This window comes from Mycteria americana, chromosome 9, assembly GCF_035582795.1.
Source record: "Mycteria americana isolate JAX WOST 10 ecotype Jacksonville Zoo and Gardens chromosome 9, USCA_MyAme_1.0, whole genome shotgun sequence".
Lineage (NCBI taxonomy): Eukaryota > Metazoa > Chordata > Aves > Ciconiiformes > Ciconiidae > Mycteria > Mycteria americana.
Window position 1 is genome coordinate 23,682,286 of NC_134373.1, and position 24,004 is coordinate 23,706,289.

General features: G+C 38.0%; 1 protein-coding gene across 5 annotated transcripts in view; it reads left to right on the plus strand.

The window, feature by feature from the left end:
- Window positions 1-24,004, plus strand: part of COBLL1 (cordon-bleu WH2 repeat protein like 1) — an 88,763-nt gene that overhangs the window by 50,684 nt on the left and 14,075 nt on the right. For 2 of the 5 annotated variants that reach the window (XM_075511610.1, XM_075511606.1), the window contains exons 3-9: window positions 6,009-6,210; window positions 7,117-7,345; window positions 9,058-9,096; window positions 10,004-10,095; window positions 10,224-10,463; window positions 19,300-19,444; window positions 20,061-20,133. In XM_075511610.1, coding sequence (XP_075367725.1) covers window positions 6,009-6,210; window positions 7,117-7,345; window positions 9,058-9,096; window positions 10,004-10,095; window positions 10,224-10,463; window positions 19,300-19,444; window positions 20,061-20,133 — 1,020 coding nt within the window. The remainder of the gene's footprint in view (window positions 1-6,008; window positions 6,211-7,116; window positions 7,346-9,057; window positions 9,097-10,003; window positions 10,096-10,223; window positions 10,464-19,299; window positions 19,445-20,060; window positions 20,134-24,004) is intronic. The other 3 variants (XM_075511607.1, XM_075511609.1, XM_075511608.1) reach the window with 3 other exon arrangements.

The following is a 24,004-nucleotide window of genomic DNA, read 5'->3' on the forward strand; positions in this document are numbered from 1 at the left end:
CTATAGACTACTAGCAGTCCTAAAAAAAGGTGTCATCGCTTCAGACAAAATCTATAATGCTTCAAAGAAATAGTTTCCAGCTACAGCTTTGGAAAACTTTTAACAAATATATTTTGCTTAAGCTGGTTTTAATTTGAAATACATATTTCAGTCTGCTAATTGGTAGTATAGATTGTGCATATAACTCTCAAGTCACCTTTAGTTCAGAAAGACCTCGACATGCACTGGTGAGTTGAAATCATAAATCCTGGGACTTAAAATGTTACATTAATTATCATAGCACGTCTACTGAGAAGGCTCCTATGCAAGGCCTTGTATGGATCAGAGCAATTAGGATGCAAGTTTGTTGCTTTCCTAAGCTGAAATGAAGAAACTATTTGTATATTATGCTTGTGTTAGTGTATTACCAGTGTCCTTGCTACTGAAAGCAAACACGCCGGATTTATTTATTTATTTAAACCAGGTAATGTAAATGTGTAGTTACACCTACTTCACTTCTTAATGAGAGATAAAGGCTTTTGTGGCTCGAGTCTGTTTGCACGCTTTGTCATTTGCTAGAGTTCATGAGCTCGTTGCTTAGACATCAAATACCAGCTTCTTCACTAGAGCTGCAATGGATGAGCTTTTGTGGATTCCACTCCCCACCCCCCGCCCCAGACTCCATGTGATTTTTCAGGATAACTTAAATCTGAGGTTATATTTCTCAGTAGAAATTTTCTGAAATAATTGGTGACTACTATGATGCTTTATGGTGTTCTTGCTAGCTTGTTTACAGCAAGGAATATTGCCATCTGTAAATATGGTGCCTTCTGTTTTTAAAATTTCTTAAAGGTGAGACTGCATCTGTACACTGTCATGCAGGTCTCTTTCTTCTTTTTTATTCCCTTTGTCCACACTTATGTGTACCGTGTGCCCTCTATCTTTGCTCAGAACTAAGTGCCAGAAAGGAATGTTGCATATATCTTCACTCGGTCAAATTACATTGTGTAGAATTACTCAGTGTTCAAGACAGGCCTCACAGGCTTCCAGGAAGCACACACATTTCCCAATCAGTTTTATTATCCCACAGTTACTGTTGTTTTGGTTTTTTTCCAATCAAGATACTGTACGTGACTGATTTCATAAGTGGCCCTCTTACAAACAGGAACCTATATTAGCGCTGCTAGGCTCACTCAGAATGAGGGGAGATACTGTGCAGGACCTGCAGTCCACCGTGAAACATACTTCAAACTATCTTTTCTTCTAGTTTTGCTCTGCCTTGATAGTCGTATTTTGTGGACAAATAGGCAAGATCCCTCTAGAAATGACATAAGCAGATAAATTGCTAATTTGTCTCTTCCCCGTTCGTAATAAGAGATGAGCAGCTTCAAAGCTCCCGAGGTGAGAATATCTTTTAAAATCTCATAGTAGAAAAACCAAAACTGTGACTTTGTACAGCCATGTGCTCAAATGCTTTTAGTCCACTAGAAGAAACTTCTCTACTGTTCTCAGATGAAGTTGGGTTGGTTTGATCCCTGCTTGGGCATAGTGGATAGCAAGAGCTATGTAGAACAAAGCAAGACGTTACATAGATAAATATTCTGATTGAGTAGAAGTAGGCAGAAGAGGATCAGAATGAAATCCAAAGGGGGTTTTAGAGGAAAAGATTACAAGAAAAAACAATTTTTGATCTTTGAGTTGTTCTACGGGCAACTGAAGCAAAAAACCGAGAGACTGAGAAAAGGAAGGAGGCTGAAATAGCTCATTCCGAAACTTAAGGCATGGATGGATTCTTTAATTTAAGCCTAGACACCGGTTTGTATTTTGTAGTAGTTGGTGATAGTGATTCAGTTCATCTGTTCAGAATCTGACAGTGGCATTTGCACTCTCCTATCACCAGGATTCCTGTAGCGGGGTCCGGGCAGTTACTTAAAAACAAACAAACAACCCCCCCAAAAAAACATGTTAAGAGCAAGGAGTGGCAGGAATTGCAGGTACACTGTTCAGAGGAAGGAACGAGTGAAGCTTTTGGGTTTGGTTTTTTTGGTTTGTTTTTTTTTTTTTTTTTTAATTGGAATGTTTTTCAGAGTGAAGTTTCTGAATCTTCTTCACTGGTTCTAAATACAGCATAGGACTGAAGAATTTTCTGCAGCCAAAGAAGAAAAATATAACTTGAACTATTTTATTTAGCAGCCTGATAATTTTAAGTTAGTTTTTTGTTTTCCCACAAGGAAGAAATGCAGAGTTTGACAAAGTTTTCTCAAAATTGACTAATTACTTTCAGTTGTATGCATCAGTAAATGAACTTAGAGATTGCAAGGGCCAATATGATAGTGACATGCATTTTATTTGGAAATGGTATGTCAAACAGATAGTTTTACAGGGTAGCATATTTAGGGCTTCAGTTTCAGATGCCTTTCAGAGAGACCTTAGCTTTGCTGAATTTGTTTTCTTAGAGTCCTTTGTGAGTTTCCATTTGATCCGTTTTTGAGTATTTTCAGTCATTAGGGTATTCTTAATAAACTGTTGGTTTACTCCGTATAGCTAGCTAGTGAATAACAAGCTTTGTGGTGTTGCCCTACTTTTCAAAACCTATTGTACTTACATTTGTTAGTAACAAATTCTGGGGCTTTTGGTGGGTTTTTTGTTGCTCTCCATGAAAACAAATGTCTCTTTCTCTTTAGAGAATAGGATTAGTAAATATTTTTGCAAGAAAGGCCATGAAGCTATAGGCCTATAGGCTTAAGTAATCAGAGATCTATAGAAAGGCAAACTCTGTGTAGGTTTGATTTTTGGGTTTGGGTTTGGTTTTTTTTTTTTTTCATCCTCTACCTAGGAATACTTTTGGTGGTTACTGACAGAATTTTGTTTGTTCAGTGGTGCTTACTGTGAGTCTCATGACGGGAAGACCTTGTTCCTGAAGTTTGATTGTGTAAGAATCTCAACTTTTTTTTAAAGTAGCAAGTTTCTAGCCCTCGTTTTCGGAGAGGAGTGTAGAAACTTGATGCATTTTTCCTTTAAACACTTGATCCGGTATTTGAAGTGACACCTTTCACTGTTGGTTACAAACATAACACGGTTTGATACATTCTAGATGAAGGTCATCGTTTAACTATCAGTTATGTGATGTAACGAGAGGCTGCTATTAGCCGCTTTTTATTTACTCATGTTATTTAGTCAGGTAGGAATAACCAGAGGAAAATAGATGAGGGATGAAGGGGTGTAGGACTACATAAATAAATTTATGATCAAAGATTTCCAGAAAACTAAGTAATGTAATGAAGTTAAAGAAGTTGCAAATAAAGATTGTACTGAAATTAGATAAAGGAGGACAAGCAGCTGATGTACTCTGAGGCAGCTGATGGGCACTTTTTGGGTTTTTACTAAATATTATTTATGCAAGTGGTTAAATTTACTGTCATATATGTATTCGCAAAAGATAGTTTTACAAGTGTTGGAGGATGTGATTACAAAAAAAGATTGCTTTTTGTATCACTGGAGGAATATCTGTGTAAAGCAGTTGTTGAAGGTGTCTTGGCCCCCAGTGGAGGGGGGGACTTAGTCTAGCATCCTCCAGTCAAGCAGGTCATTTCTGGAAGTACCAATGGAAAGCAAATTTGCACTGAATCACTGTGTCCATGTACTCATTTGCATGTACCTGTCTGTTGTTTGTGAGCAGCTATGTTTCTCACTTATCATCCTGTCGCTTCTTGTGACTCTGGTTAACGTGAGGGCTTGCCCCTGTCATGGTGGTGCATTTCCATAGGACGGCTTTCTGCGATCTTTGCTTGTGAATTCTCGTCCTGGTCATCTTCGGTGGTCTTACCCTTCTCCGATAACTGAAGGCCAGAGGAAGGGCAGCTTTTTAAAGCTAGTCGGTGTATAAAAAGGCACCAGAAAAAAAGTAATGGGTAACTTATTGGATAGGCTGATAACCAGAAGGGTCATTGCAGAAGTAGTGTCTGCTGTCTGCTCTGGCTCCCTCCTCCCCTCCCCTGCCCTGCCCTCAGTGAAATGGGGCAATGACATGATTTGCATTTGCAGCTCTGCTCTTATTAGGGTGAGATGGATGTACTTGTTCTATTAGGGGTTAGAAGTACAAGAAATAGAGTAGTTCCTTCTTCTTTCTTCTAACTGGAGCAGGTTGTGATATATGCGAGAGAAGAATTGAAATAAACTCTCTGGTGTAGCTATGTGAAAAGGGAGGAATAGTTATTTTTCTGCAGTGCTCAATGCATTTCTCATGGTATTCCTCAGGCTGATATAAATCATCTAGATGAAGGCACAGGAGTATATTACGTTCTTCTATACCTCTTCAGACCGTCTGCTAGCTGCTTTTTGACACCCTGGATCATCATTTCTGTATGTTTTTTGGTTTTATTGTTTCTCCTGCCTTTGTCTCCTGAGGCAAGTATTCTGCCGCTTAATCAGGCAGAAACTTTCCTCTGGGGGGAAAAAAAAAAAAGTAACAGGTCTACAGTAACTGTATCTATCAGCTTTCAAACTGTTTCCGTCTTCTGGAAGTGCAGCATGTGCCCCAGAGAGTCCAGCCCCGCTTTTAGAAATTGGAAGACAGTTTGCTTAAGGAGCACTTGTTCTTTAAGACCAAGTGAAAGCAGGAATGATATTCTAGGGTTAATTAGGGGGGGGGGGACGACACACAACAGTGTTCACAGTAATTTCTAACATTGAGTCATTCTTAATTCTTACAGAACCATATCATATGAAAAGTCTTTTTTAACTTCTTACTTAATAAATGTATTCACAATCTTTATATTATCTAGAATTCTGCTTAGCTTGATGCCTCTTTGTAGAAGCTATCTATTTCCACATTTGGCTGTGCTACCAGAATACTTGCATCTGTTATGAGATTACAGCTAGACTTTAAGATTTCTGATAAAGCCATACCAGCCAAACCCTGTATTAATTTTCTGTTAGACACTTCAGTGTTCTTTTCAACATAGCATTTGATTGCTTCACAGACTTTTAAATCATTTTCATAATATCCTTGTGAGACAGAGCAGGTGATAGATTTCCCTGTTTGTAGCTGTAACTGAGAGATGCAGAGGGTGTCGAAATGAAATGCTCCTTACAGATGATTACCCAACTCTGAAAATTATTGACAAATGACCAGTTCCAGTGACCTGATAGTACTATAACCTTATTCAGTTGCTGTGACATGCAAAGTTAGGATACTCTCCTTACCTTTGGTCTATTTAAACTTCTTTGATGCTTCTGTTTAAAGTGCAGCTTTAATAAATTTGTTCCAGTAGCAACTGGGAATGTTCAGCCTATCTTAATATGCTGTCCTGCATGTTCTTCATTGAGCACTGAGAGAATAAGGACATACAGTTAGTGACTACGTACACAAGATTCGGTTTGCCATACTTCATTGTGAAAAGGACATCCGTTGTATCACACAGAGCTTCTCAAGAAATGGCATTCAACTACTATATTGTCATTTAGGTTCTTTCCCCCTGTCTGTATTAAACACCTGGCTCTCATTTTGGGATCCCTAATGCAAGACCTCCTTAAAAGGTGACTTCCTCAAACTTCATTTCTCCTGCTTCCTCCAAATGGCTCATGCTCAGAATTTCTGGAAATAAAGTCCCTTGTAACCTCAGAATGGATATAAGAATTTCAAGCTTTGGAAGGAAACTGTTCTTAATGAATAGCAGGGCATTTATCACCACTGCTACAGTTTCCATTAAATGTCAAATGAGGTGGCTAATCCACATCTCCCTGCTGACCTCAGGAAAAGCATCTCTTCACACAAGCAAAAAATTTCCCCCTTTGCTCAAGCACTTGGCATACTTTTGTGCAAGCTGGTTTCATTTTCTTTTTAGTGGTGGTTTTTTGGGGTTGGTGCTTTTTTTTTTTTTATGTTGAAAGTATTTAAAGTTGGTGCCTGGCAGTAATTATTTAGTCATGGAAGGGAAAGGATGACTTGAGTTAAATGTTTAGCGGCACGTTTTGTTATCGCCTGCTTAATTGTCATCTGTTGTGACAGTTCCATTTGTCTTTTACAGGAAGCCCATGATGGACTTGCTGATCTTTCTCTGTGCACAGTATCATTTAAATCCATCAAGTTACACTATAGAGTTGGTATCAGCAGAAAATAGCCAGATTAAATTCAAACCCAACACACCAGTGGGAATGCTTGAAGTGGAAAAGGTGATTGTAAAGCCAAAACAAATGGATAAGAAGAAACCTGCTCCAGTTATACCAGAGGTGAGAACTAAAATGAAAGCATATTGAGAAATTGGAATCACTGTTGTATACAACAAGTTGAGCAGGTAGCTCAGCCTCTTGTTTCAGCTTTTCCTGTTGTCTCTCATCGTCTCACCGTGCACCCCTGTGAAATGCTTGGCTCCATGTTCTTGATAACCTCCTCTTAGGTAAAATATATCTCGATTTGTTGCAGCAAACGTCTTTGCTGCCGAAAGAAGGAAACGTTACAATATTATTTGAAATCCCACGCCTTACTGTCCTTTTGACAAATTCTGCAGATGAAGCGTGGCTGAATACAGCCTTCCCCAAACAGAAAATCACCAACTTGTACCATCTGTCACGCTGTGATATATATGCCCTTCTGATTGTATGTTCATTTTCCTTTAATACGTACTGTACTTTTTTGTTGTTACTCGACCTTAAGAAAGCAGGACCTTTTAGAAGTACTAAAGCAACTTCTGGGTGTTCTTTCCTCCCACCTTGTCTGCTGTATAGAAAACTACTGTTTCTTAATTTATCTAAAGCCCTTACACAGGGCCGGGGGAGCTCTTCTGCTGCCCTTTTGCCTTCATCCTACCTACGTGCGTGCACAGACAGGCACTCGGGGTCCTTGCCCGACTTCCACAGCTGCCTGATGTGAGTAGCAGGGCCTCCCGCTCCAGGCCTGCACCCCGCTGGGCAGGCAAGCGACGGATGCTGAAGGGGCAGCAGGCTCTTCAGGTGTCCTTTCCTTGAGTAGAAGGGAATCGCAAACTGGGTCTTAGTTTCTCTTGTAATGTTACTGAATCTGTAACACTGGTGAAGGTGGCCATAAGGGGAGTCCGTGTGATTACTGTAAGGCTGTTATAAAAATGCCAGTTGTTTCAGAATTTGTGCTGGTATTTATTGGAACTTTCTTCTCTTTAGCAAACAGTCAGGGTGGTGATAAACTACAAGAAGACACAGAAGACGGTAGTAAGAGTTAGTCCACATTCACCCCTTCAGGAACTCATACCAATTATCTGTAGTAAATGCGAGTTTGATCCTTCACACACCCTGCTGTTGAAGAACTACCAGTCTCAAGAACCCCTTGATGTGACAAAATCTCTTAATGACCTTGGACTAAGAGAATTATATGCCATGGATATCAGTCGAGGTAAGATAACTTTTGTAAATCGCACTTACAGGAAAGATAATTGCTTACTATTTCAATAATGTATACACTTTGTTGGGGTTTTTTTACTTATGAAGAAGTTAATTTCTAGCAATTTAGTATATATTTCATTAGTCTTCCACAAAATTGAAACCGGAACAAGTTTACCTGTACTTATGTTTGAGAACTGCTATATAAAGGTTTTATTTTCTAACAAAGTGTTAGGTACCAGCAAAGGTGGCTAAGTACAAATCATCACTTAAAGGCAACCCCTTCCTTCCCTTCCCCACCCCTTCCCCAAAAAGACCAACAACGCTGTATTTCCCTTAGCTCATAGAAAAGACATAGAATCATGATGAGCTGAAAAGCACAGAAACATTAGAGAAATTTAGTTTTGTTTTAAAATTATTTAAGATTTTAAAAGTCTTAGAACATTCTGATGGTGTTTATGTATATTTCTGAGTGCTGTTTGCTAATTTTATAGATTGTGAAGGAATGATAATTCTCTTTTTAATCGTGGTCCAACAGGGGCACTATGAACTAACTTTCTTATATTTGTACAGAAATTCCTATGCCTGGTTTTAACTTCGGGTGTAAGCCTGTCTTTTTCATGAAGGGTTTCTTGTACTGTGATTAAAAATCTATACAGTGTGGTTTGTTCTGTTTCAGACATATTGCACAGGAAATTTTACCTCAATATAGAATGCAGTAATATTGGCTCGTTCCTGTTCTTGACCACTGTTCTATTTGCATGTTTTCCTTTCTGCTTTAAAACTTGGGGGGTTTTGTTGGGGTTTTTTTGTGTGTCTTTTCCCCCCTTCGACCTAAATACAGTAACCTTATCACTTGGTGGTTACAGTTTCAAGAGTGCTCTCGATTACTTCCCAAAGGCCAGTTATCTTGAAGAACAGGGGAATGACAGATTTGGAAAATATGTCCTTTTACCATGGAGAAAACAAAAATGAAATATCTTTATCTTCTTCACTGGAAAACAACATATTTTTACTTGCCTAAAGATGTTACTTGGACTGCATGTGCCCATAGTGCATTGTCTTGTTTGTTGTCTGGCTACTGCTTTCATCTCCAGATTGGCAGAGCTGCCTTTTGCACAGTATGATGTGTGCTTCATTGGAATCAACAGCCAAAAATCCTTAGGAGAGAATGCAAGGGCATATACGCTTTCTACAAGGCAGTGCCCCACTAGGAAATCTAGATATGCTTCAGTTCTCATGACACTAAGTAGTGCAGCACTTCAATTTTGCAGACAGCTTCAAAGCTCTGAATTTTCAGCTTTCTTTATGAGAGTAAATGGTAAGGTATACCTTTACTTAATAGAATTTAAATTCAAATCTTATTTTATTCCGATTATATTTTAATTATACATTTCTCTTTGTTTTCCAAGTTTGGACTGCCTGACAATCCAAAACTTACAGAGCAAACTCTTCTATATACTAGTTTTCCTCTTTCCTTTGGAAATATAAGTGGACCCTTTCTCCTTATTTACAAGATTCCAGTCTGTGTTGCATGTCTCCAGGCTCAAGTGCTTAAATGGCTTATAGCATTAGGTAGTAAAGATACACATCCTTTTACCTCAGGAAAGTACCCAGTTAGTTTTTCCTAATGTTGAAGATTCAGCTTGGCTTTCTGTTTGTAACTTATAACTGCATCCTTGATTCAGATTCATATTTTCTGTCTTTCTTTTTGTCTTTCTGTAGCCACATCACCAGTTGATTTAAATTTACCGTCTTTGCAAGGTACGATTTACTGAAATAGGCGGTGAAACTGTAGCACTTAAGTGACATTACCATCCGTTCCTATTATAACATCTGCTTAACTGTGACATGAGTAATTATCTCTGTCCTATCGTAAATGCATATTTAAAAAGATAATACAGAAGTGGATATACCCAGCTATATATAAAGTATTTCTGCATAGTTTTACCCTAGATCGATTGATTAAATTTACAGTCACGTTTATATTGATACTTGTACCAAGAGCCCATCGTGGCCTTGCTGATTTCTGTTGCTTATTGCATTTGCATTCAGTGGGACTTCTTTAAGAAAGTCAAGTCAAAAAAGTCAAAGTAAAAATTAAAAGACGACAACCTTTAGATTCACAGTCTGTCTGCATGAATAAGATGGTGTAAAGAGGATAAATTCTGCAAGATACCAGAATGGACTTGACTGTCTTTGCTATGACTGCCACGCAGTTACGTGTGCAGCACCTATCAGGTGTTTCAGTGATCTTTCTCCATAGTCGTACCATGTGCAGGCTTGTGCCTCGCTTGTCCCACTTCACCCTTTGCCATGAATTTAAACTGTTAGGAATTGAGAGCTGGAGAGGCTGATCCTCTTTTTCCCTTCTACAGCCTTTGTGATACGAACCAGAACATATGACAAGTGGGATGGGCTGGATTAAGTGCTGGGGGTATTAATAGCAGCTGAAACTCATCTATTCCGAGTTCTGAGAAAGACAGGAAGAACAAGGATGGTAGGAAACCTGTTCATTTTGCACCGTTTAGAAAAACTATTAATACAGGTGATTTATGATGTGTTTTGTATATCCTTCCAGGAGGCTTATGACAGACAGTGAAATAGTAAGAATGCAGGAGAAATAATCTGTGCAATAAATAACATCTAGAACTATTGTTTTCTATTTTAGACTCCTACCAATCTGAAAACTTAGATGTGAAAGAGAAAGAAAACAAAGGATTTTTCAGCTTTTTTCAACGAAGCAAGAAGAAAAGAGAACAAGTAAGATGTAACTTTGTATAAGCAAAACTTCTAGAAACATATTCATATTGAGCAATCAATACTGTTGCTTGTTCTCCAGAAAGTATAAGTAACTTGGATTTTTTTTTTTTCTTCCCCTGCACCCCAAGGCTGCGAGTGCCCCAGCAACTCCATTGATGAGCAAGCCAAGGCCAACATTTATCACGAGATCTAACACTGTTAGCAAGCAGTATGATTCAAACACTCTGCCATCTGAAATGCCGAAGAAACGGAGAGCTCCTTTACCGCCTATGCCAAACTCTCAGAGTGCTCCCCAGGAACTTGCACAAGCCCAAGTCAGTCTGGCATCTGATATTGTGAAATCTAACAGCCTTGATAGCAATGAACAGGTTAGTTACATTTGCTTCACTTCTCTTAAATCAAGAAGTTTAGACATCATAATCTTGATAACCCTGTTAATGTCTGCTGAGGCTTGAAATAAATGGGAAATAAAAGTGTAGTACTTGCTTTTAAAAATTTTAGTTTGAAAATAACTACGTAAATTGAAAGATTTGTTCCTTTTAAACTGTATATCCTGTATCCAAAGTAGCTGCTGTATTTTGAAAAGGCAAAACCAACTTCTTATGTAAGTTGGTATTGTGAGCACCTTTTTGTTCTTTTCGATGAATAGTTTATATATTTAAATGTGAGAACGTTGTCTCACTTCATCATATCTAGTAATTTATGTTTTGATATTTCCAGTAATTTTTAATGTTTTGGTTACATGTGATAGAGTGGTTTGTTCTTTACATTACATTACTAGAAAAAGGTGGAAGTCTTGGGAAGTAGTCTTAACGTTCTTGTGCTCCCAGCAAGTTAAAGTAAGGTTTTATTTTCATCAAATAGGGATGTATTTAATTGAAGCTATGAGATGCGGGCTACATATTTAAGTAACCTATATATTCCACGCAATGCAGAAAGTCTGCCAACAGAATTTGGGAGAATTGATGCATTAAGTATCACCCTGGTATTGCACATATTGTCAAATGTGAATTCCAATTAAAGATCAAGGCTAAAATTGTCATACTTTTTTTTTTTATTTCATACTTTGCTTACAGTTCAGTATATAAAGGTGGCCTTTAATAAATGAGGTTATTTTATTTATTAAAAATACAATACAAAACTAAATGAAATACAAGTCTGAGGGATTAATTTTGTGTTAGAGTCGGAGACAAGAAATTTCAAACCATGACTTCCTTTATCTTTATACAATGATTTACTCTTTCACTGATGCATAGAACCACAAGAGAGCACTGTTTAACAGAAGTTCTGAATTTGTGTATTGTGTCCTGCTGAAAAGCTTTATCATTTGAAGAAGACAAAGGTTTCTTTCTGTATTTTAATAAAGGGAACTTTGGGGGGAAAAAAATCATGATCTTTTTTTACCTCATCATGTTTGTCTTTTAATTGAATTCAAATTTTTTGAAAATAATTTATTAATGTCAACATGCTTTAAATGATTAATATCCTGTTATGTCTAACAGTAATGTATGACTGCTGGGCTAGGATCTGTCACTCAACAAAATTGCTTAAATTTATTATTTTGTACTGACATTTCTTATTCATCTAAAGTGATTTGACTGAAGTTGAATAGCTCATGAAGAAAGGACAGAAGTCCAGATTAATTTATATTTTTGTGTGTATTTTCTATTTTCTACTACTTTGTGCAGCTCCCTTAGAACTTAGAAGCCTTTGGCATGTGTGTTTTAAGATGACTTCTGTTTCATTCTGATTTGATTGCACAGTGATTTATCAGATAATACAGAGCTTGGGACTTAAATATGGGCAAATATTTGCTCTGTGCTTTGAATTTTATTAATTCATGTAAAATATTTTGTCTTTTTAATATGTGCTTTCCAATAGTATCATCTAATGAATGAATTTGGACTGCATAGTACATTTTGCTCAACTTGATCAGGGAACTCTTAGGAGGGATCCTATGAGGGACTTCCTTGGATGATAAAGCTGCTCCTTGGAAGAGGGCTGAGATATTTTCAGACAGCCTTCCTGCAGCACAAGAGTGGTCCATTCCCCTAAGTGGGAAAAGGAGCTGGCATAAAAATAAACAGTACCATTTAAATGTGCTACTGAGAGAGCTCAAGTGCAAAAATAAGGATGTGAGGGATGGAAAGGGGACAGAGCAATTCCCAAAAAGAAATACAGAGATGCTTCTTAGACATGCAGAGGTGCAGTTAGGAATGCAAAGGCAAGGCTGGAGCTCGAAGCGGCAGGAGATGTCAAGAATAACAAGAAAGGCTTTTGTAAGTTAGTGGCAAGAAGGCGGCCAAGGATGAAGGATGAGGTCATCTACCTTCATTTTAGCAAGGTGTTTGTCACAGTCTACCACAACATTTTTTGTTGAAAAGCTAGTAAGGTATGGACTAGACAGATGAACCACAAGGTAGGACAAAAACTGGCTAAACAGCTCAAATGGTGGTGGTTAATGGCTCAAAGTCAGACTGGTTGTCAGGTGGAGTTCTTGAGGAGTTGGTAGTATGGCCATTACTGTTAAATATCTTTATAAACAACCTAGATGATGGAATTGAATGCACCCTCAACAAACTTGAAGCTGACACCAAACTGGGTGGAGAGGTATGTACACCAGAAGAGCCACCATTCAGGGATACGGTGACAGGCTGGAACTGCGTGAGGTTTAAAAAAGATGCATGTGAGATTCTCTATCTGGAATGGAATAATCCCAAGCACCAGTACAGGCTGGGGTCTGGTTATGTGATCCACCTTGAATCCAGTACTCAATACTTTTTAGGCCACACCTGTACTACTATGTCCAGATTTGGGTCCTGCAGTTGAGGATAGAGGTTAAAAACAGGCAAGACAACAACAACAACAAAACCAAGTCCAGTGCAGGGCTACCGTGATGTTTAAAGTCTGGAGAACGTAAATGTTCAAAGAAGGCTCAGATGGGATCTAATTGCATTCTTCTCGTACCTAGAAGGTGTTACAGGGAAAGTAGAGGTATACTCTTCACAAGGATGCATGGTGACAGGGTGAGGACCTACGGGCACTAGTTGCTTCAGGGGAAATTCCATTCAGATACAAGAAGAAAACTAATCACTGTGACAACAATTGAATATGGGAATAGGTCACTCAAGAGAAGTGGTAGAAGCTCCCTCACTGGAAATATTGAAGCTGTGTCTTGACAGGCTCTGGCAATAACCTCATCTAAGACCTTGTGTTCAACAGAAGCTTGGACCAAATGATCTCCAAAGGTCCCTTCCAACTTAGACTTTTCTGTTTCGCACGGGCGAATCAGACTCCTGATTATGTGCATACGGTTTTGAAAATCAGGAGAACAGGAAAAATATATCATCTCCATCACTAAGAGAAGCCAACAAATACTTGTTTTTGCTGTGAGATCAAGCACTGCTTGAGTAATGCTGGCAAGGGGAAGATTTGGAAGCTTTTTTCTCAGCGCTTCCACTGAAGTCTCTAAAATAAACGAAAAGGTATCTCCAGCTATTGAGACTTCTGGTTTCACTTAATTGTAAAATAAAGGACAGTTCCCTTAAAAACATAAGATGCTAGGCGAGGGACAATGTAAAATAATTTTATATACATAAAAATGTCATTTACAGGATTTGCAACTTTATAAATGAAATTGGACACTATTTAAATACATAGTAAGAATCAGTCTTTATTCCAAGAATTGACATTCTAAATACAGAATTTGAAATGAAACATATAAGCATTGCAGAAAAAAGTCAGTTTTGATGGTTGCACAGCATTTCATCATCTGTATCGTGTGCATTAATGTTTTCTCAACCCAAAGTGACCAATTTATACTCATTTAATCCAAGTCAGTTCTCAATAGTGCAGCAAGTACAATGGTCACACTAGACCACAATTAGTTCAGGTAAACAATATAAGAATTTGGTCTCTCATATTCTCCACTGTTGAAAATGTGCGTCCTTCTGCTAGGATTTAAAGTCTCTTTCGGGTTGCTCCCCAGGCTGATTGGTGTGTTTGCTGGGCTATTTAGTATGTCTGGGGGTTTCACTGTTACTGCAGTGTCCCATGAAGTTAATTTACAAAAGTTAGGATATACTTTTTTTTTTCCTTAAGGGTTACTTTTTATCTGCTTTTCCCATACAAGAAGCATTTCCTTGCAAATCATACTGCTTTTAAGAAGGCCTAAGTTCTGAAGCCTGCCCTTCAGTTTATTTGGCAGACTGGGTACATACTTTTATTTCTTCTGTGCAGCAGGATGACCTCCTGCATGTGCCTTATTATGAACAAATCTCTTTTGTAACATCCACAAGGAAGACAAAGTGAAATGTCAGTTTTGCCTGGATAAACTGTTTGCCTGGCTTTGATAGAAACATGCCAAAGTAGTAACATCAGACAACAGTGAAATGAGCCAACTTTAAGGGAACAGTGTTCTCACTGTTGTCTTCCTTCAAATTCACAGTGTATTGTAGTCCAATTTCTCACAGTATGAAAAAGGGTTTTAATGTTTACCTCCTACAGCTTCTCCACTTCTTTTCCCTTAAAAAAGAAACTGCTTTCTCGTTGTATGAGCAGTTACATTCTGGTATGAGGGTTGGAATTTTTTCTGCCTCAATTTCAGAGTGATTATAGAATTAGTTTTTGGAGATAAGTTCCATAGGGGAGTGTTCCCCTATTTTTAGGGGAGAATTTAGTACAATGGATGTAAGGGTAGCTTTTACAAGTTATTACATTAGCATGATTTGCTCATTCAATATGAGACTTGGAAGATGACTAGTAAGCTTAAATAGTTAATGTTTGTCCAGCAAATTTCTACATTAAATCAGATTGGAAATGAGCATGTTAGTGTCTAATATTGAAATCCCTCACTTATTTGTCAGTTCTATATTTGGGCAAGATGGCTCTTGCCAGAAGTATGTTTAGAACTAGCAAGTTTAAATACACTTGCAAGTAGAGAGGACTCTCAAGGGTATTTGCAAAGTGCTGTTGTATAATGCAGTATATGTATCTTCACAGTTTTCATAAAAGTGGATGCAATTTTCTAGTAATAACACTTCTTTTAAAAGAAATTTTCTTTTAAAGAAAAGCATTTGATTATGTCCAAAATGCCATTGCTGATTTTCTTCCTAATGCTTTATTTATAAAAACTAGACTGTGATATCTTCATTTTATCCCATGAATGTTTGTCTCCTTACGCTGTTTTCAGTTATTGTAAAGGAGTGTACGTAAACTATGCTTGGGTAGGAACAATTAAGTGGAGATTTTTAGTCAAAACATTTACAGTTTTGAATGATGGATAGAACTTCTCAACTGTAGAAATATAGCTTGCTTTTATTTACACAACCCTAACTCCTAAAGAAATTGAAATCTCCAGTCTACACCTTAGAAAAGAAAGGGAAGGAGAAGATGGGAGAATGGGGGAAGGGTGGGAAGCAACTAAACTATGCAGTATTTCTGAAAAGATTTATTAGCCGCTGCCACGGAACAGCTTAGTTAAGATTTTTGGGAGGGATGAGTTCCATGCTTAAAAAGTTACACCAGAGGCTCGGTTGCCTGAAACTTGATGGTCAGCCCTTTAAAGGAGAAGTTGGGCAATGATGCAGCGAGCACTATGGTCAGGGAGGTCTTGAATAGAGCCAGTGTTACCTGGGAGAAGACAATGCTCAGGACTACCTGTTTGCTCTTGCTGAAGTTTGCATGAAGATCACTTGATATGATTTGGATGTCATTCAGAATTGGTGGTGAACATTGCATGCATCTACTTTTCAGTATACCAAATGCGTAACCTTGTCCCCTGATTGTATTTACTTCTGTACCGGCAAGTATGTAGATAAATCGTAGGAGAGAATAATAATATCGGGTGTTTGGACAGAGTAACACCAGCTGAGTTTCTCCAAATATATTCTGTATGTCCTTTCTTTCCAAGAGATCAGAGGCGTATTGCTTTCTCTGTAGTACTCTGGCTAAGTTTAAGTATTTTGGGAAGCTTAAGTCATGTAATAGAAATTGAGTGCATTAATCATTGTAAGAGCAAATACAATTTTTTTTCCTGTTACTCCTTGGACATACATTTGCTGCATGCTTATACAAAGGGAAGAAAGAAATACTAGCAACAAGGCTAGCAATGTGCTTTGCTATCCCAGTCACCGGTATATCTTCTGTTAAACGTAGTTATCTATGGAGCAAGAGCGCTAGGTACTGGTGGTAGGAAAATGTGTATATAGTGGCCCTTGGTGTAAGGTAGCTTTCCAGCACACTGAAATGCTCCACTGCCACTATGTTCTTTCCCAAGTACTTTTTTTTTTTTTTTTTTTTTGCCTTCCATTCCAGCTGCAAAATTACTGTGGCTCAATTACCTTTCCTTTGCTTTTTGAAATGATAAGAAGGGCCGGGCACCATGTCTGCCACTGCTTACAGAGGCTGGAACTTGAGAAGCACTGGCCTCTATGAGTGTCTGCTTGGGGTGGTGTGGGATTTGGTGCCAAATTTGTCTGTACACATTTGAGGCTAAAAAGCTTCATATCCACCCTTGCTTGTTCCAGGATGAGGAGGGTGTACAGTGTTAAAAGTGGAACTCCTGCATATGTTGTGGAAGTTATGACAGAGTTCACTGGTGTTTCTGCACAAGCGCGGTTAATTACTTTAGTGATTCTAACGTGATTTTTAATTTAAGTGTAACTGATAAAGCACTGGTTATCATTGGCAGTTGGTATGACACATGAATACCCAGATGTATATTGCAAAACTTTGTCAGATACGTCTTAATAACACTATTTTATTTTTTTTCCATCTGTTTGAAGTACTATTTTCACATTACAGCCTTTGTTAGGATTTGAAAGCTCTTAATATTCATATGTTGAATAATTCCTGAGAAAATCTGTTCAACACTTGAACCTTAACTGGAACATTTAGTATTTTCTCAAAATCTCTCTTTGCAAATTGTTTGTTTCTTTGGATGCAAAGGGCAGTAGAAAGGCTTATAAAAATCTTCTAGTAGCATTTGTGCTCTTATGCTGAGAACATTATTTCCCCCCTACACACATACTCTTTCTGTGCAGGAGGGAACTCTGGTGACATCTGTTTAGCTGAGCGAGTATGTGCAGAACTCGGTGCCAGCCAAGTCAGCTGAGGGAGCCCGTGCGAAGCAGATGAGGGTGCAGACCTTTGAACAGAGAAACAGTGTCTGTGCAGAACAGAGGGGCTGCAGCTACCCCAGAGGAGAAAAACAGAACTGCCCAACAGCAAGGAGGAAAGTGATTTAACAGTAAAAAAAGCCTCAGTTGGGGAAATAATACTATATTTGACATCCCCTCCTGCATAAATTCACATGCTGAATACTATTCATTCATTTTCTTGTAGAACTATTTGGGAACTGTGAATAAGAAAGTATAAAAGTGTAAAGTGATTTTTATTGTGTGACGTTTTAATCTAGAAACTGACTTGTTTAAAAACTATTCAAGCATGCAAGTATTTTTAATTAGGTGTGGAGTGCTATGTCCATATCCTCTGCTGTTCCTAAAAGAACATGTCGCCTTTTGCTTTGTTTTTTCTCGTAAAAACCTTGAGTCCTGCTTTGCTGTAAAAGGTCTGAGTTGCTTGCTTTGGCATTCAAGTGATAGGTAGAAGAACTGTGTGAACGTTTTGAACAGTGTTGCTCCTTACAGTGCAGTAAAGTATCCAAGGGATCTGTCATACCTGACATCGAGATGGGGCAAAACAGATGACTGAGTGTGCCCAGGGTAGCTCAGAGGATGGTTTTCGCTGTCCCAGTTCATTCATTCAGGTATTCTGTTGAGATCTAACAGGAGCTGCCGAACACTGCTGCACAGACATCTTGTGCTAGTGTCTTTTCTCTTGCAATTTTCTTTGTAGTTTTGATTGTGTACAACCAAATACTCTAGCTTTTGGTCTTTAATATTTCCCTTACAGTAGGACGTGTATCTGTTAGGTGGTAGCTTTCTAAATGATAAGCGTCCTATTCCATGGATATTGACATGGTCAACAATTCTGTTGTCAGTGATGTTTTTGAAAGGATCGTCAGTGAAACAAAAATTTGTAGGTGTATTTATGCCATCTCTGTTCCTCGATACTCTGCTTTGTGAAGTGGGCTGGTTAATTGAAGCACAGAGAAGTTCTCTGAAGATGACCCCACATCCAGTTCCTGTGTGGATCCTTCTAGCAAGAAATGAATGTCACTGCTGGATTTTATTATATCGTCAAGTAGACAAGTGATAGGGATCAGAATTACTACAGAAACAGGCAGCTGTGTGTAATGCCAAAATACACTCCTTTATTGCTGGGATCCTGAACGTTACCATTCTAATAGATGTGGAAATACAAGGTTTCTTCAGCATAAGGCAAACTGCAGTTAAGAGTGGTAGGCAAATCTACAGCCACTGTCTTTTTGAGACAAAGAATGTATTTTAAAAAAAATTTAAAATGCAGTCGGACTGCTATATTGTAAAACCATGAAGTCTTCAGTAGGTAGCCTTTCTCCATTTTTTAACAGTTTTGATTATTTGTGAATTAAGAAAATTTTTTTGTCTTTTGCTACAATAATGAGGACATTATTACAATTTAACACCAGTAGGTATTATAATTATTGCTATTACAACTTACTACAATTTAACTTCAGTAAGTATTATGATTATTATAAGATAGTTCTACTTTCCAAGATAAGTTTTGAGAGCTGGCATTCAAAAAATTTCTATAAAAGTTCAAGTACTTCAAGTAGAGAAACAAAATCCTAACAATTATGTATACAGCCCAATTAGGGCTGCTGTTGAAGGAATGGAGAAGGAAACGTTGTGTCATGTCATTGCAGTGGGGTGTAGCTGAAGCTTCTTTCCACAATGATTTTTAGCTACTTTTAGAAAAGAATTATTTGAGGTTTGTAGAATAGCCTTCAGGCATAAAAGAATTCAAATTCTCTTTTATACTATATGTAACAACTGATTTTTTTTTTAATTTTTTTTTTTTTTTTACTGCTGTATCTTGTACCTCTGTGAATATATTCAATTACTCTAGAAAATCTTTTTTTTTGGAAAACTGCTCCTTGGAGGAATTAAGATGAGAAACATAATACGTTTGCTAATAGGTATATACTCTCTCTTTCCCAAATGTATATTATAAATACTTTTGGAGAATAATTACTAGAGCTATTTGGCTGTTTTTCTTTGATTGCTAATAATCTTCTTCCTCCCCTGTCTCCCTTCTTAGGCCCCTCCAGGATTAGTACGGAAAGGTTCTCTGCCGCTCAGTGACACCGCTTCCGTGAACTCCTCTCTACGGAGGACGAAGCGCAAAGCACCCTCACCACCCTCTAGAGCACCAGAAGACCAAAATGAAAGCAGTAATGAGACTGGTAATCTTTTTATGCTGTTTAATTGGGAGGCAACAGAAAGTATGGCAATTTGGCTAAACATTAAAGAAATACCACCGTATGAGATAAGAACTTCAAGTAAAAATATGAGTGCCAAACATCTTCAGATTGTAAGGAGCGGTAATACTACTTTATGAGATTGGCTCATGTAGTGTGAGAAAGTAGGCAGGTTTTAGGGCATGCAGATCAGAAAAAAGCAGAAAATACCAAATTAATTATAGTTAGGTTAACTATAGCAATTGTGTTTGTGTTAATCAGATGGACAGCTTGGGGTGGGGAAAAAAGATTAGCTTCCCTGGATCAGAGAAGGCTTAATAGGAAATGGACTGAGAAGAAGAATTCTAGAGAAAGTTTTATATTGTTCTTTTGTAATTCTTCTGTTTGAACAAAAATTCAATTCTCCTTGGTTCAAAAATACCTCAGAGTTGAGATTAAATTATCTGGGAAATGTGACAACGAGGACTGGTTGCTTAAGAGAAGGTGCATTTCTTGAAGAACTCGCCAGCCTGTAAGATCACAATCTAACATTTTATCTAGAACTTTTGTTGGTGCAGAAATTGAGAGGCAGTAAAAAAGCTTGTTACTTGACTTTTTGCAGTAACAGAGTCGACAGAATCAGCCCCTACTAAAGTGGAAGAAAGAGCCACCGAAATGCAGTCTGAAACAGGTTGGTTCTTTTTCCAAATGCAGTGATAAAATCTACCTCATAGCAAGCTGTGATAATTCATAGGGATAAATTACTGTACTATAGATGTCTCCTAAGCATAGAACTAATTTTAACACTTCAGTTCAATTAACTTTTCCTTTGAAGTACAAATATGGCTTTCTAAAATACAGGTATTTTACCTTTACTGTCTACAGAAACACATGCAATATATTTTACATTGGTCTCTGTGCTTTACATTTAAGAAACTAAACATTATCCCTGTTTTCCCTCCTCCCTCACAAGCTGTAGACAAGAACAAGGCAGAACTTCTGTGATTTTTGTATACCTCGCAACAAGCCTTTCAAAAGCTAAAGCCCAGTCTTGTTTTCAGAACCCCTCCTTGTGCTGCCCTTGACCTGCATAACCTCAGGGTAGGAGCAAATCTGTGCCTGCCTTTTGGTTTGCATCTGAACAGCCTTTGAAAACATAAGTTGCAAATATAAACTGTATGCATAAATAGTGTATACATTAAATCATTTGTCGGGTCGTATGGAAAAAATGTAATATATAGAAGTATAGCTGTTTAAAATACAATTCTTTAGCTGCTGAACATACTTTTTAAATTTATGCGGTTTGTACTGTTAAGTACTGTTGTTTGTAAGCATCAGACTGTAGGGTTCAATACAAGAAACGGCATCTAGGAGTCTTCTAAAATTTTAAAAGCTTTTAGAATAATCAGTGCCAGTGCAGTCTGGAAAAATCACTCTTCAATGTATTTCACTAAGAACGAAATATATAAACACTAAGCATGTGGAGTGCCACTGGCATTATATGAGACTAAACACTCTGTTTCTGTGCTAGTTGACAGGAACTCTTAAGCAATTTTCCACCTATTTTATTTGGGATGCCAATCAAATTGGTTGGAGTGGTAAAACACAAATGTACCACAACAAGAGTTGAAAAAGTCACCTGCCATCCTAGGTCTCTGGCAAAGGGGCGGGGGGGGGGAAAGATCAGTAATCAGTAAAATTGGGCTTGGCTTGTGTTTAGGGCAATTTATGTAAATTGTCAGAAAAGACCTTTAGTAGAAATAGTATGTAACTTAATAAATGGGAAGTATGAACCTATACTGTGCAGTCTGAAGATATAATGAAGCTATAACCTTTCCTTTTCCTAGTTGTTGTAGCAGATGAAAGAGGGTAGTCACTTCTAAGTGAATGGTTCTTAATGACGTCTATTAATACTTAATTTTCTGTGTTGAAAACTGTTTATTTACATGTGATGGGTCTAAGATGATGAGCAAAGTTATCTTACTATGATTTAAAATCAAGGGGTTTTTTATTTTCTTGAGCTTGTTTCTATCTTAAGATTGTAGATCCATGCTAGAATTTCTGCATTTCCCATCACTGTAATGTCCGAGTGCTGCATAGATGAACAGCCCTGAACTTCATAGAAATGGCTTATTTGCTTTTCCATAGATTTAGGAACCTCTGCTTGAGGCATTTGAGTTTTATAATTAAGTATTTCAATATAAGCTGTAATGGACAGAAATAGAAAAATGTAGCCATCTTCACTGGGCTTGGAACAGTCTGTATTGAGCCCCAGGAGTTACTTCTGCAGTTAGTGACAGTCTTCACTCTCTAGTTCTGCTGCTGATGTCTTCGTGCAATGTCCTTTGCTGAAGACTTAATGCAATGTAGTTTTTTAAATGTAGAGACAAGTCACATAGCACAGCTTCATTGCCTTTTTTTTTCTTTTTCTCATGGGATACTGCTGCTCTCTGGTGGCATCTCTGAAACTGTCCTGAGGCCTATTTATAAAGGGTCCTTTTAGCAAAGCCCACCATGCTGTGAGAATCAATATTCACCTGCAGCAAAATAATTGCAGTACACTTGTCCTATTCCTAGTCTGAAAATTATGCAGATGTGGGTATTGTTTTAAATAGATAAAGTAGTTCAATATCTCTTTAATTGCTAAGTTGGACATAATTTTAACTTTATGTAAACTCAGTAGTTCCTCCCATTTGGATTAATGCTGCTTTGATTGTCAGGCTTCTGGAAGCATTGTGAGGTTTTGTTCAGCTGTGACTGGCATTCCCAAAGGAGTTCTGTTATGCATTGCTACTTTAGCAAATATAGTGTTGCCTTCTGTCCTATAATGAACCATTGCAAATGTTCAATAAGTGTTATTTGGTGTCCAAGTAGCGCATAGCTAATAGACATGTGTACATCAAGTGGAACTACGCTATATAATTTGGAATAGGCAACATTTCTGTTGTGAAATGACAGTTTTCCCATAGTGTAAAAACAGACTGTACCTTGACAAAAGTAGTTTGAAGGCACACATCTACTTGAATAAACATTTAGAGAGAATTAATTTGAACATTTGGGATTATAAACAACAAATTTTTTTCAGTTATGATTTTTGTTCCCCTTCCCAAAGCTTAATTAATGCTCAGTCTTTTTTTCTAAGGAAGAGGGTGAAATGGTGTTTTAAAAAACATAATTAAAAAAATACAGATTTTAAAATATTTTCTCATCAAACCAGTCCCTTGATATAATCATCTTGGTTACAGTATCTCTTAAGAACCTTTTTAAAGACTATGGAGTCAAGAGCAAAAACACTGGCAGATTTGCATGATGCAGTCAGGCTTTCTGGCTTTGGTACCTAGAAGCCTAACGGCTCAGAGAGCAGTGTCAGCCTGTTCCCTGTTGTGCAAAGAGTACTCCTACTGACTCCAAGGAGACTTGCAGTTGGTACGACAGTCACCGTATCAGGTACGTCTTCACAATGGCACCCTGTAGGTTTTAACAATGTTCTCCTAGGGCTAATTAAAACTCAATGACTAATGTTCATAGAGAAAAAATTATACACAGGCAAAAATGCAATTTATATTATATAGGTACTTACATATAGAGTATATAAGCGATAAGGCAACAGTATTTAGCCAGTAGTGCCATAAGTACTTCCTAGTGGTATGTTGCATATAAAAACTCAAAACTGAGGATTTGGAAACAAGTCATAAAATCTGAACTGTTCCTCTGGGGAGTTAACTGCATGATGTAAGTGAAGGATGGCTGTTAAATGTTGTGTGTGTATCGAATGCATTCAGACTTTATTCTGCTGCAGCAGTGGTGGCCCAGGTCTAGAACGAGATCCAGTAACAGACAAAAAAACACAAGTTGAAATTAACTCCAAGCAAGGCTGATATCATGCTGACAAATGAAGTAGAGCACTTTGGAAAAAGCGTGAGGGTTGGTTTTGTTTGGTATTACACATTTGTAGGTCAGGTTAGTCCACTCCAAAGCTTGGAAGTGTTCCTAGCACAGCAAAGGACAGACTTTCACGTAGCGGGAATGTCAGCAATGTCTCCTACCAACTCAAGCTAAGTTTCTGTCCCATCAGTATAGATACAACTCAGCCTTTGTTATACTTCTCTCCAGAGGAAAAGCGACAGAGATGACAGCAGTGGCTGGCCATGAAGCCATAGCAACTCCAGAATGCTTCCATTTGTCTTGTCAGAAGTCCTGGCTGTGCTTTGTTGTATAATTCGGGTTTCCACAGAGTATTTAGACTGAAGGTCTTAGTCTTTGTTCCTGTGGCTGTTGATGGCTCAGGCCCGTGGCATAATAGCTCTCATCGGTGAAGGAGACAGTGTTCTTGAGAGCTGGTTATAGGCTGTGGAATAGTCTCAGCAGGTTTGATGTTTGCCCACGTTCTGTCATGCTTTGTTTGTGCCTTGTGACATACATATTTACCTTTGCATGCATAAAATCGTTCTGCTATCACTAAAATCATCTCCCAAAGTATTAGGCTGCTGGCATGGCTCTTCCCTAGGTGGAGATGAAAGGGTTTGGCAGGGGGGGAAAGGAAGAGTAGGCCCTTACTGATAGTAA